The sequence below is a fragment of the Chiloscyllium plagiosum genome, unplaced genomic scaffold (genome assembly GCF_037043375.1).
Source record: "Chiloscyllium plagiosum isolate Xiang-an unplaced genomic scaffold, Cpla_swu_hap1 HiC_scaffold_27, whole genome shotgun sequence".
Taxonomy (NCBI): Eukaryota; Metazoa; Chordata; class Chondrichthyes; order Orectolobiformes; family Hemiscylliidae; genus Chiloscyllium; species Chiloscyllium plagiosum.
The window spans coordinates 31,448,255-31,466,532 of NW_028270165.1; the positions used below are offsets into that span (position 1 = coordinate 31,448,255).

At 47.7% G+C, this 18,278-nt stretch overlaps 1 protein-coding gene and 1 pseudogene across 6 annotated transcripts; one reads left to right on the plus strand and one right to left on the minus strand.

The window, feature by feature from the left end:
- LOC122543483 (uncharacterized) overlaps positions 1-18,278 on the minus strand; it is a 48,512-nt pseudogene that overhangs the window by 26,050 nt on the left and 4,184 nt on the right.
- LOC122543638 (uncharacterized) lies at positions 1,445-9,073 on the plus strand. Of its 6 annotated transcripts, none has more exons than XM_087974307.1 (5): positions 1,445-1,776; positions 3,914-4,008; positions 4,529-4,668; positions 5,048-5,300; positions 6,755-9,073. In XM_087974307.1, exon 5 carries the CDS (start codon positions 6,844-6,846, stop codon positions 7,795-7,797), a length of 954 nt encoding a protein of 317 aa, XP_087830433.1. In that variant the 5' UTR covers positions 1,445-1,776; positions 3,914-4,008; positions 4,529-4,668; positions 5,048-5,300; positions 6,755-6,843; the 3' UTR covers positions 7,798-9,073. The 6 variants fall into 6 exon arrangements, with proteins under 6 accessions (XP_087830433.1, XP_087830435.1, XP_087830436.1 ...); XM_087974309.1 differs by having other exon boundaries at positions 4,529-4,591; XM_087974310.1 differs by lacking the exon at positions 4,529-4,668.

An 18,278-nucleotide genomic window follows, 5' to 3' on the forward strand; every position in this document is an offset into this window, starting at 1 on the left:
ATTTGACTGTGTTACACTGGTGTCAAGATTAGAGTGGTGCTGGAAAAGCACAGCAGGTTCGGGCAAAAGCCCTTCATCAGGAATGAGCTAATTCTTGATGAAGGGATTTTGCTCAACGTCAATTTTCCTGCTCCTCGGATGCTGCCTGACCTGCTGTGCTTTTCCAGCACCATTCTAATCTCCAGCATCTGCAGAACCTACTTCTGTCTGATATAGGCGGTTAGTCTGACCAGTTAGGGCTGCAACAGTGGTATCTTCCTGACAATGTGGACAATTGCCTAGGCAAATTTGCCTGATCAGTCCAGCCCTACTCATCAGCGAACTGTTGGAAGTCTTAACTAAGAAATAGCACTTACACAGCAGTAACCTGCTTCCCAGTTTGGGGTTTGCCCAGGCCCACATGGGTTCTGCCTTCAATATAGCCTTGGTCAAAAGGCAATCTTTTGTGATGGTCAAAAGAGATGAACTCAAAAGATGAGATGTGAGTGACTGCTCTTAGCATCAAGGCAGCAACTCTCCTAAGGGGCTGGCATTAACTGCATACTTTTCTCATGCATCACCTCACACTTGTCTGGATTAAAATCCATCAGCCATTTCTCTGCCCAACTTTCTAATTGATCTATATCCTGCTATATCTTTGGTAACCTACCTCACTATCCACAACTCCAGCAAATTTCATGTCGTCTGCAAACCAACTAGTCAAATCACCTACATTTTCATCCAAATAATTTATCTACATATATATTACAAACAACAGAGCTCCCTGCACTGATCCTGGTGGAACACAACTGGTCACAAATCTCGGGCAGAAAATAGCTGTCCACAACTACCCTCTGGCTTCTATGATCAAACCTACGGATTGATCATACTACGGATCCCATGCAACTTTATCTTCTGGACCAGCCCACCTTGAGGATCTTGTCAAATGCTTTCAAAATGTCCATGTCGACAACATCCATTGCTCTACCCTGCTCAATCATATTTGCCACTTCCTTAAAAAGCACAGTGGCTCAGTAGGTAGCACTGTTTCCTCACAGTGCCCGTGACCCAGGTTTGCTTCCACCCTTGGACTGGAGGTTGGAGTTTGCATGGAGTTACCTCCCACAGTCCAAAGATGTGCAAGTCAAGTGGATTGGACCAGGCTAAATTTCCTGTGGTGTCCGGGGATGTGTGGGTGAGGTGCATTAGCCTTGGAGAAGTGCTGGATTGCAGGGTCTGGGAAGGGAGGGGTGGATCTGGGTGGGACACACTTCAGGCGGTCAGCGTGGACATGATGGACCGAACAGCCTGCTTCCGCACTGTCGGGGTTCATAATGGAAGGTCTACGTTGTGTGTGTAGTTTTTTGATTTGGCATTGCTAATTAAGCCTCCCATCCCCGGTCCGTCGCAGCGGTAAAGGAAAGTACGAGCGGAGCCTGACACATGGCGGATCGCTGACCCAGCATTCCGTGCGGGCGGGAAAGCCCCCTGTCCACAAAGAGGAAGAGCGGGTGCGCAGGCGCAGTGCTGAACCGAGGACGGGGACTGCACAAGGGAGAGGGTGATGCTGGTGAATGGAGGGATGTTCCTCCCGATGCACAAGCGGAAGAGGATGAGGTCCAGCGGGCTGCTCCCGACACTTTGACGGGGAGGCATCGTTATCGTTTTTTTGCAAAACCTGGAAAAAACTTGGAAGTTTGCCCCGAGTGACGGGTCAAGTGGCTGCCTCCTACCTACAGGGGCACCCCCCCCCCAATGGTGTGGTTGCCATCTTTATTGAGGGCACTGGGTGGTAAGGTGCGTGCCTTTTGTTTTTTTGTTAGGGGGCAATGTTTGGAATGACCGGGTCACAGTCCAACAGGTCTATTTGGAAGCACAAGCTTTCGGAGTGCAGCTCCTTCGCCCCTGCGTTTGACAGGACTTGAATGCAAAAACAGGGATGTGCTTCTTGAGGCTCTGCTCAGGCCCACGTTTGGAGTATTGTTGCACGGTTTTGGGCTCCACATTCTCAGGAAGAATGTACTGGCCCTGGAGCGTGTTCAGAGGAGGCTCGCGAGAATGGTCCCAGGAATGAAAAGCTTAACATATGAGTACCATTACATAGATTCCCTACATGTGGAAACAGGCTCTTCAGCCCACCAACCTTCTGAAAAGTAATCCACCCAGGCCCATTCCCCTACCCTATATTTACCCCCGTATAATGCACTTAATCTATACATCCCTGAGCACCATGGGCAATTTAGCATAGAAAATTCACCTAACCTACACATTGTGGGAGGAAACCAGAGCAGCCAGAGGAAACCCATGCAGACACAGGGAGAATGTGCAAACTCCAGACAGTCATCTGAGGCTAGAATTGAACCTGGGCCCTTGGCACTGTGCAACATCAGTGCTAACCACTGAGCCACTGTGCTGCCCCATTTGAGGTCTAGATTCAATGGAGTTTAGAAGGATGATGGGAGATCAAATTGAAACTGACAGAATTCCGAATAGCCTGGACACAGTGGACGTTGGGAAGATGTTTCCATTGGTAGAAGAGGCTAGGATCCAAGCACACAGCCTTAGAGTTAAAGGAAGACCTTTTACAATGGAGTTAAGGAGAAACTTCTTCAGTCAGACAGCGGTGAATCTATGGATTTCATTGCCACAGAAGGTTGTGGACCCAGGTCACCGAGTATATTTAAGACTGAGATGGATAGGTTCTCGAGTATCAACGGGTTCAAGAGTTATGGGGAGAAAGTGGGAGAACAGGGTTGCGACTGAATGGCAGAGCAGACTTGATGGGCTGAATGGCCCAGTTTCTGCTCCTATGTCTTATGGTCTTAGGTAACTAGTGGGGCAGGATCATAGAACACAGAATTTATAAGTAAAAGATCCAAATCTCATTCAACTGATGCAGTGTTTTGAACAAACCTCAATTGCTGTTAAGTCTTTAATCACTTAGAATGGGGATGCAAGTTTCAATTGATTAATATGTAAATCCCAGCATTTCTTTTAAATCACAGCCCTGAGATACCTTAAGGTTTTATCAGTATATTAAAAAAAGATGTCTCAGCTCAGACAATGCATTAAAGGTATGAGGTTAGTGCATTGTCTGAGCTGAGATGTCACTTTTTTACTGTACAGATAAAACCTTAAGTTATCTCAGGGCTGTGGCTTGAAAGAAATTCTGGGTTTTACATATTAATCAATTGAAACCTCCATCCCCAATCTGAGTGATTAAACACTTAATATCAATCTAGGTTTGTTCCATACACCGCATCAGTTTTATGACACTTTGATCTTTTTACTATAAATTGTGTCCTATGATCCTGCCCTACTTAGCTACCTGATGGAGCATTTTCTGAATGCTTGTACTTTCAAATAAACCTGTTGGTCTATAACCTGGTGTTGTGCAATTTTTAACTTTGTCTACTCCAGTCTAACACTGGCATCTCCCCATCATGGAATGACCAGCAGGACTGCCCATTGTTCAGAACGGCGACAACATGTCTATCAAGCTGCAAGAGCTTTTCACACATCACTTTATTGATGAGGCACAGCAGCAACACAGAAGGGAAGAAAAGGAACTAAATTCTTCCTTCTGAGTCGCACCACCTCATGGGACTTGCTGTTCAATGCATCCAAAAAATTGTCGCTCTGTTCAATCACATGGAGGCTCTGAGCAGAAACTCATGACCCTCATGGGACTGCTGACAGCGATGAGGGGCAATGTGCATCAGGGAGCATGTCCAGTCACCCTGGCCAGAAAGAGGGAATCTTCTGAATATCTCCAACCTGGACTGAGAGTTTTTTGAATTTGAAAACTCCTTTGACAGGGGCTTGAGAAAGGGATGATTTACACACAGCAAACTCAAACTGCAAGAAATGTTTGTCACTTCTGAATGTCTATCCTGGACTGATAGTGATGGGTTTTCTGAACTTTGATTTGCAGCGCATTACAAGAGAATTTGCTGACAAGAAAATGAAACCATAAAATCTGACAGAATCACTCAATTCTTCAGGACATTGATATTATCAGTCTTTGAGGTAAACATTGAGGGCCAGTTCATTACCACTAGATGCATAACATATTTTCCTTACACCCCCTATCCACCTGCCCTACAGTGTATCTTAAATCTAGCATGCTGACAATGGGACTAGATTAATTTAGGATATCTGATTGGCATGGATGACTTGGAATGAAGGGTGTGTTTCCATGCTGTGCAACTCCATGACTCTGTCACATATTAGTTTCATGATCAACTAATGGGAATAGCTTTTTACTTCACCTAAATGTATCCTAAACCCCAGTGCGTCTAACATTTTGCAACTCAAGTACCCCCCCCCCTTCCCCCACAAATGAATCATTCTGGTAAATCTCCTCTGCTCCCTCTCAGGGACTTTCCCATCCTTCACAATGTGTGGCGACCCCTGGTTTGCGCAGATCCAGATGCTCTGTGTTCTTGTGCACAAAGTCATCACACCGCATGCTGACATTGTCCTCGGGCATTTCCTCAAACGTAACTTTTTTTTTCTCTCTGACTCCAGTGTTTCTGATATCTTTCAGACTGCAGGCTCCAGCGGAAGGTTTTCAAAATGGGAACAGCAATTGTTTCAGAGATGACTGTTTGTAAGCATTCCTCGAAAGTTTCGAAGTTTTAGTGCTGCACTGTATTATCTGTGAGAGTTCCCAAACTTCAGAGTCTGGTACGGATTCTATGCTGTGGATCTGAATCCATGTCTGTTGATGGCTCTGTTTGACCTGTACTCTCCCTGATTGCATCTATCGCTGTGCAACTTCCTCTGTCTCTAATAATGGGTGCATTGTAACTCTGTTTATTAGTTTGCTGTTACTTTGACTGAATGTATTTAAATGCTATCTGTCCACTGACCTGCTCCAAACATAGGTATTGTTCTCTGGTTTTCTACAGTCTTCCAGTTTTGAGCTGATATTGAACATAAAATTCTGCACCATTTTTAACTGCTTGTAATTCATTCTGCTCCCACTGAAAGGTTAACTTGTTTCCTTTCGCCGCAGATTGCCTGACCCATTGACTACTTACAGAATTTGCATGCTTGATTTCAGATTTCCAGCGGCTGTGACGTTGTGCTATCGTTGTATCCCAGGCCTCCTGAGTAAGAGCTTTTCAGAAAAGGGTGGTTTTCAGCCTGTCGTGGCTGCGTTGGCTCTTGGCGAGAGTAAGACAAGCTCATCCTACCCTTCACTAACCGGTCCAGCGCATATTGCCAAAATACAGTTGCGCACAGAGAAGAGAGTGTTTGCCTATCTTGAGTCGCTGCAGTCCGTGTGGTGAACGTGCTTCCAAAATTTCTGTTAGGTAAGAGGTTAACAGAATTTTCACCCAGAGAGGATGAAGAAGGGTGATATATATCCACATAATTAACACAGTAAATGAAATCTGGCCAGTGTGAACTCATTGCTGAGAGGCTTGGAGATGATGGTCTTCCTGACCAGCAGCTGCTTTTATCTTGTTCGGTGGTGAGGTCAATGGGTTTGGGAGATTTGCCAAATTTTGCAGGGCATTCGATTCCTCATCACAGAATCATATTGAGGCACTTCGATTCTGTACCATGATAAAGATACTGTTCCCACTTGCCCACACTAGACCCATTGTTGCAAATGGGTGAAGTCAGTCTCCTGCTCCCCTCCCCAGTCTCTCTGTCTGGTCCCAGGGTCTTGTTCAGGCCCATTGGGTTGGCAGTTGAAAAGGGTGTTGCTGGAAAAGCACAGCAGGTCAGGCAGCATCCAAGGAGCAGCAGAGTCAACGTTTCAGGCGTAAGCTTGAAATTCAGAAATTCCTGATGACGGGCCTACGCCCGAAACTTGACTCTTCTGCTCCTCGGAGAAAGCGAGGACTGCAGATGCTGGAGAGTCAGCGTTCAGGGTGTGTTGCTGGCAACGCAGAGCCGATTCCTGAAGAAGGGCTTTTGCCCGAAACGTCGATTCTCCTTCTCCTTTGATGCTGCCTGACCTGCTGCTCTTTTCCAGCATCACATTTTTAAGTTCTGATCTCCAGCATGTCAGATTAGATTAGATTACGTACAGTGTGGAAACAGGCCCTTCGGCCCAACAAGTCCACACCGCCCTACCGAAGTCTCACCCATACCCCTACACATCTACCCCTTACCTAACACTATGGGCAATTTAGCATGGCCAATTCACCTGACCTGCACATCTTTGGACTGTGGGAGGAAATTGGAGCACCCGGAGGAAACCCACGCAGACACGGGGAGAATGTGCAAACTCCACACAGTCAGTCGTCTGAGGCGAGAATTGAACCCGGGTCTCTGGTGCTGTGAGGCAGCAGTGCTAACCACTGTGCCACCCTCTGCAGTCCTCACTTTCTCCCAACGCAGAGCGGGGTCAGGCAGCATCCGAGGAGCAAGGGGGGGGAAATCGATGTTTCGGGCATTAGCCCTTTCATCAGGAATTAGGGTTGCTTCCTGATGAAGGGCTTATGCCCGAAATGTCGATTTTCCCCCCCTTGCTCCCTGGGATGTTGCCTGACCCTGCTGTGCTTTGCCAGCGCCGCACTTTTAGGCTCTGACTCTCCTCGCGTTCTCCCCTTTGGGACGGCAAGTTCTGCCCTCGCCTGGAGAAGGTCGGTGAACCAGCCCAGCCGCTTTCATAGTCACTCCATCCCTTTGCAAATGACTGGCTTCGATCAGCGCAATTCCTCAACCCGCCTGTGCATTTTGTTTTTGTGGGTGTGTGGGTGTGGCTGTGGGTTGTCTCTCGCTGCACAGTTCTCATTTCTAATTCATTTCACAGGGAAGGATTGGCGGCGCCGGGTCTCGAAGCCAAAGCGTCGCATTCCGGAAACCCCCTTGGCAGGACCCGAACGCCGCCAGTGTTGGAAAATGCCGCGAGGGAGCGCCGCTCACCGGGCAGAGAGGCCGTGGAAGTGCAGGGAGTGTGGGAAGGGGTTCGGCTACCCCTCGCAATTGGAAACCCACCGGCGGAGTCACACCGGCGAGAGGCCGTTCGCCTGCCGCGACTGCGGCAAGGCCTTCACCGAATCCTCCTCCCTGCAGAAGCACCAGCGCGTTCACACGGACGAGAGGGAGTTCCAGTGCGCCGACTGCGGCAAGGCCTTTAAGAACCAGCACGCACTGAACGGGCACCTGCAGGCCCACGTCGGCTTCACCCCGTTCGGCTGCGCCCAGTGCGCGAAGAGGTTCCGGACGTCGACCCAGCTGCTGAGGCACCAGCCGGTCCACACCGACGAGAGGCCGTACCAGTGCCCGGTCTGCGGGAAGCGCTACAAGGTCGCCCGGGACCTGACGCTGCACCGGCGCGCCCACGCCGACGAGAGGCCGTACCGGTGCGCGGGCTGCGGGGCCGGCTTCAGGCGCTCCTCCGAGCTCGCCGCGCACCGGCGGGTTCACACCGGGGAGAGGCCCTTCGCCTGCTCCCAGTGCGGCCGGGCCTTCGCCCAGCTGGCCACCCTCCGCAACCACAGGCGGGTGCACTCCCAGGACCGGCCGTTCGCCTGCTCCGCGTGCGGGAAGGGCTTCAGCCGCTCGTGCACCCTGCTGACCCACCAGCGCGTGCACACCGGCGAGAGGCCCTTCCGGTGCCCGGACTGCGGCAAGTGCTTCAAAAGTTCCGGGGACCTGATGGGCCACCAGCGCGTGCACACCGACGAGAGGCCCTTCCGGTGCGCGCGCTGCGGGGCCGGCTTCAGGCGGTCCTCCCAGCTGACCGTGCACCGGCGGGTTCACACCGGGGAGAGGCCCTTCGTCTGCTCGGTGTGCGGGAGGGGGTTTAATCAAACCTCCAACCTGCTGAGGCACCAGCGGGTTCACCGGTAACAGCAGGGGCTGAATCATATAATCCCCTGCAGCGTAGAAACAGACCCTCCGGCCCAACAAGTCCACACCCCATACCCTATTGTCCCTTATTTACCCCCTGACTAACGCACCTAACCTACACATCTCTGAACACTATGGGCAATCGAGCATAGCCAATTCACCCTGACCTGCACATCTTTGGATTGTGGAAGGAAACCCATGCAAACACAGGGAGTCGAAGGCTGGAATCGAACCTGGGTCCCTGGCGCTGTGAGGCAGCAGTGCAAACCATTGAGCCACCGTCCCGCCCCTGTTCGAATTCGTATGAGCCCCTATGACGTCCCTTTCTTCTGTCTATTCTGTCTGCAAATCTTGTTTCTGAATTTAAATCCACGTATGATCTGTGCTGGACTGACCATGAACAGACAAACAGGTCATAGCCCAGTCCTGCAACTGTACAGTGACAGGAGGAAGTCTGTTCTGTAATGCAAGGATGAGGCTGGGTATGCTCTGAAAGTTGGTAATCTTACCTATGGACTATTTGATAGAGGGGCTGTCCCAAGCTGTCTATATCCATCAGACATTGAAGGAATCGCACTTAAAGTAAGCTCACCTCGGGCTCTGCTCCCTGCTGTGATGAACATTCAGTGTCTAGTTACAAGTGGACCCCAGTTACAAGTGGAGTTCCGCAGGGATCAGTTCTGGGTCCTCTGCTGTTCGTAATTTTTATTAATGACTTGGATGAGGGAGTCGAAGGGTGGGTCAGTAAATTTGCAGATGATACGAAGATTGGTGGAGTTGTGGATAGTGAGGAGGGCTCTTGTCGGCTGCGAAGGGACTTGGATATGATGCAGAGCTGGGCTGAGGAGTGGCAGATGGAGGTCAACCCTGCCAAGTGTGAGGTTGTCCATTTTGGAAAGACAAATAAGAATGCGGAATACAGGGTTAACGGTAGGGTTCTTAGTGAGGTGGAGGAACAGAGGGATCTTAGGGTCTATGTTCATAGATCTTTGAAAGTTGAAAGAGCTTGTAAGAAGGCCTATGGTATATTAGCGTTCATTAGCAGAGGGATTGAATTCAAGAGTCGTGAAGTGATGTTGCAACTGTACAGGACTTTGGTTAGGCCACATTTGGAGTACTGTGTGCAGTTCTGGTCGCCTCACTTTAGGAAAAATGTGGAAGCTTTGGAGAAGGTGCAGAGAAGATTTACCAGGATGTTGCCTGGAATGGAGAATAGGTCGTACGAGGATAGGTTGAGAGTGCTAGGCCTTTCCTCGTTGGAACAACGAAGGATGAGGGGTGACTTGATAGAGGTTTATAAGATGATCAGAGGAATAGATAGAGTAGACAGTCAGAAACCTTTTCCCCGGGTACAACAGAGTGTTACAAGGGGACATAAATTTAAGGTGAAGGGTGGAAGGTATAGGGGAGATGTCAGGGGTGGGTTCTTTACCCAGAGAGTGGTGGGGGCATGGAATGCGCTGCCTGTGGGAGTGGTAGAGTCAGAATCTTTGGTGACCTTTAAGCGGCAATTGGATAGGTACATGGATGGGTGCTTAAGCTAGGACAAATGTTCGGCACAACATCGTGGGCCGAAGGGCCTGTTCTGTGCTGTATTGTTCTATGTTCTATGTCTATTGGTGTTGATTTATAGTGAATCACTGACTGACCTGTGGACCTGTGTTTTGTGAAGTCACTCCCATATTAGATCTGAACTGTTGAATTTCTCTGATTTCATTCACATATCTCGATAAGGAATCTGTCTGCCCACATCTCAATGTATGAACAATAGCTATGGTGTTCCTGATGAAGGACTTTTGCCCGAAATGTCGATTTTCCTGCTCCTCGGCTGCTGCCGGACTTGCTGTGCTTTTCCAGCACCACTCTAATCTTGACTCTGATCTCCCGCATCTGCAGTACCTACTTCCGCCTAACGGTTATGGTGTGACCTAGAGTCTTGGGGGGTGGGGGGGGGGGTTGCTAGGAATGATTGAATTGACTCACTCTGCATCTTGCGGGACCCAGACTGAGGTTTAACAAACATATGGACCCTTCAAGCCAGTCTTCAGCTGCAACTCTGCCTTCTGGAAATGTTCCCATTACTCTTCAATTCCTTTCGTACAAAAAATATTCTCAATTTCAATGACGGAGAATTCAGGGGGTCCCCCAATACAGAAGTCTAAGCATGCACCAGCCTTCAAGTTAAGAAATTCCTTCTTATCTCAGTCCTTAATGGTCACCCTACTATTCTGAGACTGCGACTTTCATTCTCACTTGTTCTTTTTGGTTCCTCATTCCTGGACACCAGACCTTAGGAAGGATATATTGAATGTGGGGGGAGTACAATGTAGTAGCGGGTTTTGAGAAGATTTGTAGCTCAAGTTGAGGTTCTGGATGCAGGTTTGCTCGCTGAGCTGGAAGGTTTGTTTTCAGATGTTTCGTCACCCTACTAGGCTGGGCGGCACGGTGGCACAGTGGTTAGCACTGCTGCCTCACAGCGCCAGAGACCTGGGTTCAATTCCCGCCTCAGGCGACTGACTGACTGTGTGGAGTTTGCACATTCTCCCCGTGTCTGCATGAGTTTCCTCCGGGTGCTCCGGTTTCCTCCCACATTCCAAAGATGTGCAGGGTCAGGTGAATTGGCTATGCTAAAGTGTCCGTAGTGTTAGGTAAGGGGTAAATATAGGGGTATGGGTGGTTTGCGCTTCGGCGGGTCGGTGTGGACTTGTTGGGCCGAAGGGCCTGTTTCCACACTGTAAAGTAATCTAGTCTAATCTAATCTGAGCTAACATCTTCAGTGAGCCTCCGAATGAAGCACTGGTAGTGCAGCCCTCTTTCTATTTATATGTTTATATTTGAGTTTCCTAGGGTTGGTGATGTAATTTCCTGTGGTGATGTGATTTCCTGTTTTTTTCCCCCTCAGGTCGTGGTAAATAGGATCCAAGTCAATGTGTTTGTTGATAGAGTTCGTTGATAGGAAACTCAAACATATAAATAGAAAGCGGGCTACACCACCAGTATTTTGTCCGGAGGCTCACTGACGATGTTACCTAGTATGGTGATGAAATTTCTGAAAACAAACCTTCCAGCTCAGCGAGCAAACCTACATTCAGTACAATGTATGTTTACAAGAATGATATCTGGACTTAATGGATCAAGTTACGAGGAGAGATTATATACATTAGGCTTGTTCTCTGAAGCGTTGAGATGATTAAGGGGTGATCTGGTTGAAGTCATCAGGATTTAACAAGAAAAGCCTGCATAACAGAGTACATAAACATAAACTATGGTTGGAGATTCAAGAAAAGGTGGGCATAGTGTGAGAATTAGGGCCAGACTGATGAGAGGCGTTATTTGGAAGCCCTTCGACACTGGAAGAGTGAGAGATATTTGGAACCATCTTCACAAATAGGAATGAACGCTGGATCAGTTGTTAATTTTAAATTTGAGAGAGATTTGGTTTTTGTTAAGCCATAGGCAGGTACGTGGAGTGAAGCAAGAGATCAGCCACTGAATGGTGGAACAGGCTGGAGGGGCTAAATCGCTCTTGTTCCTCTAATTCTTCTGTATCTCAAGCATAAGGACAGATTGCACAAGATTTCGTAACTTCCATTATCTTGTTCTGAACTTGTACAAATCAGTTCAAGGCATCACATCACATCACACTCTTTCCTCTCCCCCCCCACCCAAGTCAGATCCTAGGATGAAACCTGTTTTGATAGATTATATGTTTTGCTAGTTGGTTACTATGGTGGTCAGTCACTGAACACATCGATAAGATGCTGCCAATGTATGTTTAATAAAAGAACATCAAATTTTTATTACAGAAAATAATAAAATGCAAAGTGATGAAAATACATATTTGTCTGCCAAATTGAAAAAACGTTTAAAAATTTAACTGCAAAAAAGGAACAATTCAACCCGTCTTTATTCCCAGCAATATCCTTCACAGATACTCAATCCTTTAAATGGATATCAATATAAGAGGTAAATTGGCAGATTACATGAATATTGGTGGTGGGGTAAATAATGAGGAGGAAAGTCTCAGACAAAATAGACTTGCTGGTCAGATGGGCTGGATTAAATTCTGAAAACTGTGAAGTAATGCATTTTGGGAGAACTAATAAGAGAAGGGCTGGATCCGAGAAAGTACAGAGGATCAGGAGAGCTTTGGTATGTCATGTAGCAAAAGAGAAGGACAGCACAGGATCGGGCACTTCAGCTCTCCAAACCTGTGCCGATCATCATGCTAAAAAAAAATTGTGATATTATTCAGTCCATATCCCTTTACTCCCTCCCTATTCATGTAACAATCCAGATGCCTCTTCACTGTTGCCAATGTGCCTGCTTCCACCATCTCTTTTGGCAATGCAGTCCAGGCTCCTACCACACTCTGCATGAAAAACGTGCCTCCGTTAAACTTTCCCCCTCTCACCTTGAACCTGTGGCGCCTTGTAATTAAGACCTCAACCCTGGGAAAAAGCCTCTGACTATCCACCCTCTCGGCGCCGCTCCTAATTGTGTCCACGTCTAACAGGTCCCCTCTCAGCCGCTGTCTTTCCAGTGAAAATGATCCCAGTCTCTTTAACCTCTCTCCTCAGCCAATGCCCTCGAGCCCAGAGAACATCGTGGTGAACCTTCTCTGCACTCTCTCTCTAAAGCTTCCTTCTGGTAGTGTGGCGATCAAAACTGCACACCGTACTCCCAACTGCGGCCTAACGAGGGTTTGATAGAGCTGCAACATGGTTGGCCAACTCTTGTAGTCCATGCCCTAGCCCCAATGAAGGCAAGCATACCATACGCCTTCTTACATCACCTTGCATACCTGTCTTGCCACTTTTAGGGAACTGTGGACTTGCGCGCCCAGACTTGTCTGTACGTTAATGTTCCTAAGTGTTCTGCCATTTGCTGTACAATTCACCAAAAGACATGACCCACTTATCACTAGTTTCTATACATACAGACAAAAGGAGGGCACCTACTTGGACTGGGACAACACACACCTTCCTCAGACAGGCGAAACATAGACACGCAAGAGAATTCTTAGAGGCATGGCGTTCTAACCAGAACTCGATCAAAAAACACATGGATTTCGATCCTATCTACCTCCCTTGGAAAAACAAAAGACAACCGGAAATGACATCATCTGCCTTGAGAAACCAAGACCTATAAGTAGAGAGGTGGGACATACCACCAGCGCTTCACTGAAGACTCTCACTGATGATGTTACCTAGTATGGTGACAAAATGTCTGAAAACAAACCTTCAAGCTCAGTGAGCTAACTTACATACCTTAAAACAATTCACGCTTAAGTATGGTCCTTCTAAATGTATCACCTTGCATTTGTCTGGATTAAACTCCATCTGCCATTTCTACACCCAAGTCGCCAATCTAGCCATATCCTGTTGAATCCTTTCACGATCGCCGGCAGTATCAGCAACTCCACTGGCTTTCAGGTCATCTGAAAACTCACTAATCAGACCACTCACCTTGTCCTCCAGGTCATTTACACATACTACAAACATATCCTTGAAGGCAGCATGACAGGTAAATAATGTGGCTAAGAAATCATGTGGGATACTTGCCTTTATTAGACAAGGCAGCGAATAGTACAGCGAGGGGTTAGAATGAAGCTGAAAATAATGTTTGGCCGCAGATCAAAACTGCATGTTGTTGTGCTCACTCCACCACTGGAAGGGTGTGACTGCACTAGAAGAGAATTTCCAGGATGTTGCAGCGGTTGAAGAGAGACTAAATAGGCTGGAGTGGTTTTCCTCAGAGTCGAAAGTGTGGTGCTGGAAAAGCACAGCAGGTCAGGCAGCATCTGAGGAGCAGGAAAGTCAATGTTTCAGGCATTAGCCCTTCATCAGGAATGAGGCTTATGAGCTGAGGGGGTGGAGAGATAAATGGGAGGGGGATGGACCTTGGGGGAAAAAGGTAGCTGAGAGTCCAATCGACAGATGAAGGTGGGGGCTGGGGTGATAGGTTGGAAAGGAGGGTGAAGCGGATCAGTGGGAAGGAAGATGGACAAGGAGGGTAGGTCATGAGGGCAGTGTCAAGTTGGAGGGTCGGATCTGACATAAGGAGTGGGGGGGGGGGTAGGGGAAATGTGGAAACTGGTGAAATCCACATTGATGCCATGTGGTTGGAAGGATTCAAGGGAGAAGATGAGGCGTTTTTCCTCCAGGCATCAGGTGGTTAGGGGGTGGCAGTGGAGGAAGCCCAGGACCTGCACATCCTCAGCGGAGTGGGGGGGGGGGGGGGGGGGGGAGTTGAAGTGTTTGGCCACAGGCCGGTAGGATTGGTTGGTGCGGGTGGCCCGGAGATGTTCCCTGAAGCGCTCCGCAGAGAAGGCTGAGAGGGGAACCTGACTGAGCTACACAAGCTGAGGAGGGGTGTAGATAGGGAGAAACATTTCTCCTTAGTAGAGGTGTCAATGATCTGGAACACAGGTTTACACTAAGGAGCAGGAGGTTTAGCGGAAACAAGAGGAGAACGTTTTTCACTTGAGGGTGGTGGGTGCCTGGAACTCACTGTCTAAAGTGCAGTGGACATGGGAACTATCTAGACATTTAAAAGCTATTTTAGGTGAAATGCCATAGAAGATAAAACTGTGGGCCAAAAGCTGGTCAATGGGATAAGAACAATGCTTACGGACCAGTGCAGGAACAATGGGCTTTTCTTCTGTGCTATTAAAATTCTGATGAAGTTTCACTCCTACTTTTAATTTCTGACTTAACTGATGAGATCGCAAGCTTTTCATTTCAGACTTTCTGCACACTCACCACGGGATTCTCTCGACTTCCCGCAGAGAGACAGGTGAAGCCACTGACTTTTCTCAGTGAACCTTGGGAGGGCCTCAGGGCCTTTCCTCGCCCTTTCTCCTGGGACTGTCAAAGGATTAAAGACTTCCTTCCAGCCTGAAGACCCCCACAAACTAAATGACCTTCCTGGAATACCTTTCAATTCTAAACTCAACCTGTTGGCTGTCTCATTGCACTGGCGGGTCACACAGAAAACGTTACATTGATTTAAATTGCCAGATAACTTACTCGTCAGTTAAGTCACGCATTTTTCCTTTCGAAGCCATGTTTAAGCTCATTGTTCGAAGCTAACTTTCAGACCTCTTTAAAAAAAGCCCCTTCACAGAACCAAGATCAAAACCCATTTACCTCTACTCTGATATTCAGGTGTCCCCCCCCCATAGTCATGTTAAAAACCTTCAGGTTACTCCTCCTGAATTTATTGACAGAAGAGGAACAGAATTTCTACACACTCTATTCAGAAAATGGACGGCCGAGTACATTTCTTCCCTCACACGGAATATGTTTAACGGCACCTCCTCACTGTGGATGTGCTGGTGCCCCGGCAAGCTGGACAATTCAGGGAATTCCTTTCCCACACGGACTACAAATGAGTGGCCTCTCCATCAAACGGGATGGAGAACTAAACTTCTTTCCACATGCCTCGAATTTCCGCCGCCGCTCCCTGTTATCATAGAATTCCGACAGCGTGGAAGCAGGCTATTTGGCCTATCCGTGCCGATCCTCCGAAGAGCATCCCACCCAGGTCCACCCCACTGCCTGATCCCGGTAATTTCCCATGGCTAATTCACCTAACCTGCACATCCCTGGCCCGTCATACCTTTGGACTGTGGAAGGAAATCAGAGCACTGAGACACTGGGGAACGTGCAAACTCCACACAGACTGAGGCTGGAATCGAACCCGGGCCCCTGGTACCGTGAGGCAGCAATGCAAACTGAGTCTTTTGTGGCTATCCTTGTGTCTTTCCAGGTTGAATGACTATAGAGTCATAAGAGAATGGAATTAGACCCTTCGGTCCAAACAGTCCATGCCAACCGCAATCCCAAACCAAACTGCACTTGGCCCATGTCCCTCCAAACCTTTCCTATTTATGTACTTATGACCACAGTGCTCAGTGGTTAGCACTGCTGCCTCACAGCGCCAGGGACCCAGGTTCGATTCCAGCCTTTTTTTGGGGGGGGGCACTGACTATGTGGAGTTTGCACATTCTCCCCGTATCTGCGTGGGTTTCCTCCGGGTGCTCCGGTTTCCTCCCACAATCCAAAGATGTGCAGATTGGGCAACTGAGGACGGCAAATTCACCCAAAGTGTTAGGTGCGTTAGTCAGGGATAAATATAGGGTAGGGGAATGGGGCGGGATGGACTACTCTTCAGAGGGTCGGTGTGGACTTGTTGGGCCGAAGGGCCTATTTCCATACTGTCAGAAATCTAATCTAATTTTATCCAAACGTCTTAAATGTTGCAACTGCAGCTGCATCCACCACTTCACTCCACATGTGAACTACTCTGTGTAAAAAGAAATTGCCTAGTCTTGTCTTAATCTTTCTCCTTTCACCTTAAAAATATGCCCCCTAGTCTTGAAATCCCCAACCCCCACCTGCTATTCATCTTATCTATACCCCTCATTATTTTTCAAACCTCTATAAAAGGGCACCGCTAAACTTCCTACACTCCAGTGAAAAACATCCCGGTCTATCCAGCCTCTCTTAATTCAAATCCTCTATTCCCAGCAAGGTCCTGATAAATCTCTTCTTAACCGTCTGCAGCTTAATTAGTAGCCCTCCTTTTACAGGGTGACCAGAACTGGACATCGTATACCAGAAGAGGCCTCACTAACATCCTGTACAACCTCAACATAACGTCCCAACTCCTGTACTCAAAAGGTCTGAACAATGAAGGCCAGCCTTCGAGCCAGCACCACCATTCATTATGATCATGGCTAATCATCCACAATCAGTGTCCTGTTCCTGACTTATTCCGATAACTCTCAATTCCACTATCTTTAAGAGGCCTATCCATCTCTTTCTTGAAAGTATCCAGAGACTTAGCCTCCGCTGCCTTCTGAGGCAGAGCATTACATATATCCACCACTCTCTGGGTGAAGAAATTTCTCCTCAAATGCCCTTTTAACCACTACATGTGATGCAAACTTCAAAGAATTTTGTACCTAATCTCACTGTTCTACAACATTGCCCAAGGCCCTACCTTTAAATGTTTAAGTCTTGTCCTTGTTTATTTGACCAAAATGTAATACCTCGCATTTATCCAAAGTTAACTCCATTTTCCACTCTTCAGCCATTGACCCAACTGATCGAGATCTTTTTGTAATCTTAAATCATCTTCTTCAGGATCGCCAATCATGGTGTCATGACAAACTTACCGACCATGCTTTCTATATTATCATCTAAATCATTTATATAAATGATAAACAAAAGTGGATCCAACATCGATCCCTGGGATCCAGTCAGCAAAAACAACCGTCACTCTCGATTTCCTGTCATTAAGCCAATTCCGTATCCTATCGGCCAGCTCACCTTGAATCCCATGTGATCTAACTTTACTGATTAGTCTACCACGTGGAGCCTTGTCAACAGCTATACTACTGTCCAAGTAAAACAACGTCTACCGTTCTGGCCTTGTCAAATCATCTTGGTTGTTTTCTCAAAACAAAACAACAACAATCAGGTTTGAGAGACACATTTTCCCTCGCACAAAGCGATGCTGACTATCCCCAACCTGTACAAGTGCATAAAAAAATCCAAGCTTTCAGAATCACTTCCAACAATGTACCCACAATGAAGTCAGACTCACAGGTCTATAGACAATACGCGCAGGAGTAGGCCATTTGGCCCTTCGAGCCAGCACCACCATTCATTATGATCATGGCTGATCACCCGCAATCAGTATCCTGTTCCTGCCTTATCTCCATAACCCTTGATTCCACTATCCTTAAGAGCTCTATCCATCTCTTTCTTGAAAGTATCCAGAAACTTGGCCTTCACTGCCTTCTGGGGCAGAGTATTCCAGACACCCACCACTCTCTGGGTGAAGAGGTTTCTCCTCCACTCTGTTCTAAGTGGCCTACCCCTCATTTTAGAACTGTGTCCTCTGGTTCGGGACCCACCCATCAGTGGAATCTTGCCTCCTGCGTCCAGCGTGTCCAATCCTTTAATAATCTTATACATCTCAATCAGATCCCCTCTCAGCCTTCTAAACTCAAGTGTATACAAGCCCAGTCACTCCAAAATCTTTCAACATATGATAGTCCCGCCATTCTGGGAATTGACCTCGTGAACCTACCCTGCACTCCCTCAATAGCCAGAATGTCCTTAAATTTGGAGACCAAAACTGCACACAATACTCCAGGTGCGATCTCACCAATGCCCTGTACAGCTGCAGAAGGATCTCTTTGCTCCTATGCTCAATTCCTCTTGTTACGAAGGCCAGCAATCCATTAGCTTTCTTCACTGCCTGCTGTACCTGCATACTTGCTTTCATTGACTGATGTACAAAAACACCTAGATCTCGTTGTATTGCTCCTTTACCTAACTTGACTCCATTTTGATAGTAATCTGCTTTCTTGTTCTTGCCACCAAAGTGGATAACCACACATTTATCCACATTAAACTGCATCTGCCAAGCATCCGTCCACTCATTTCGTCTGTCCAAGTCACCCT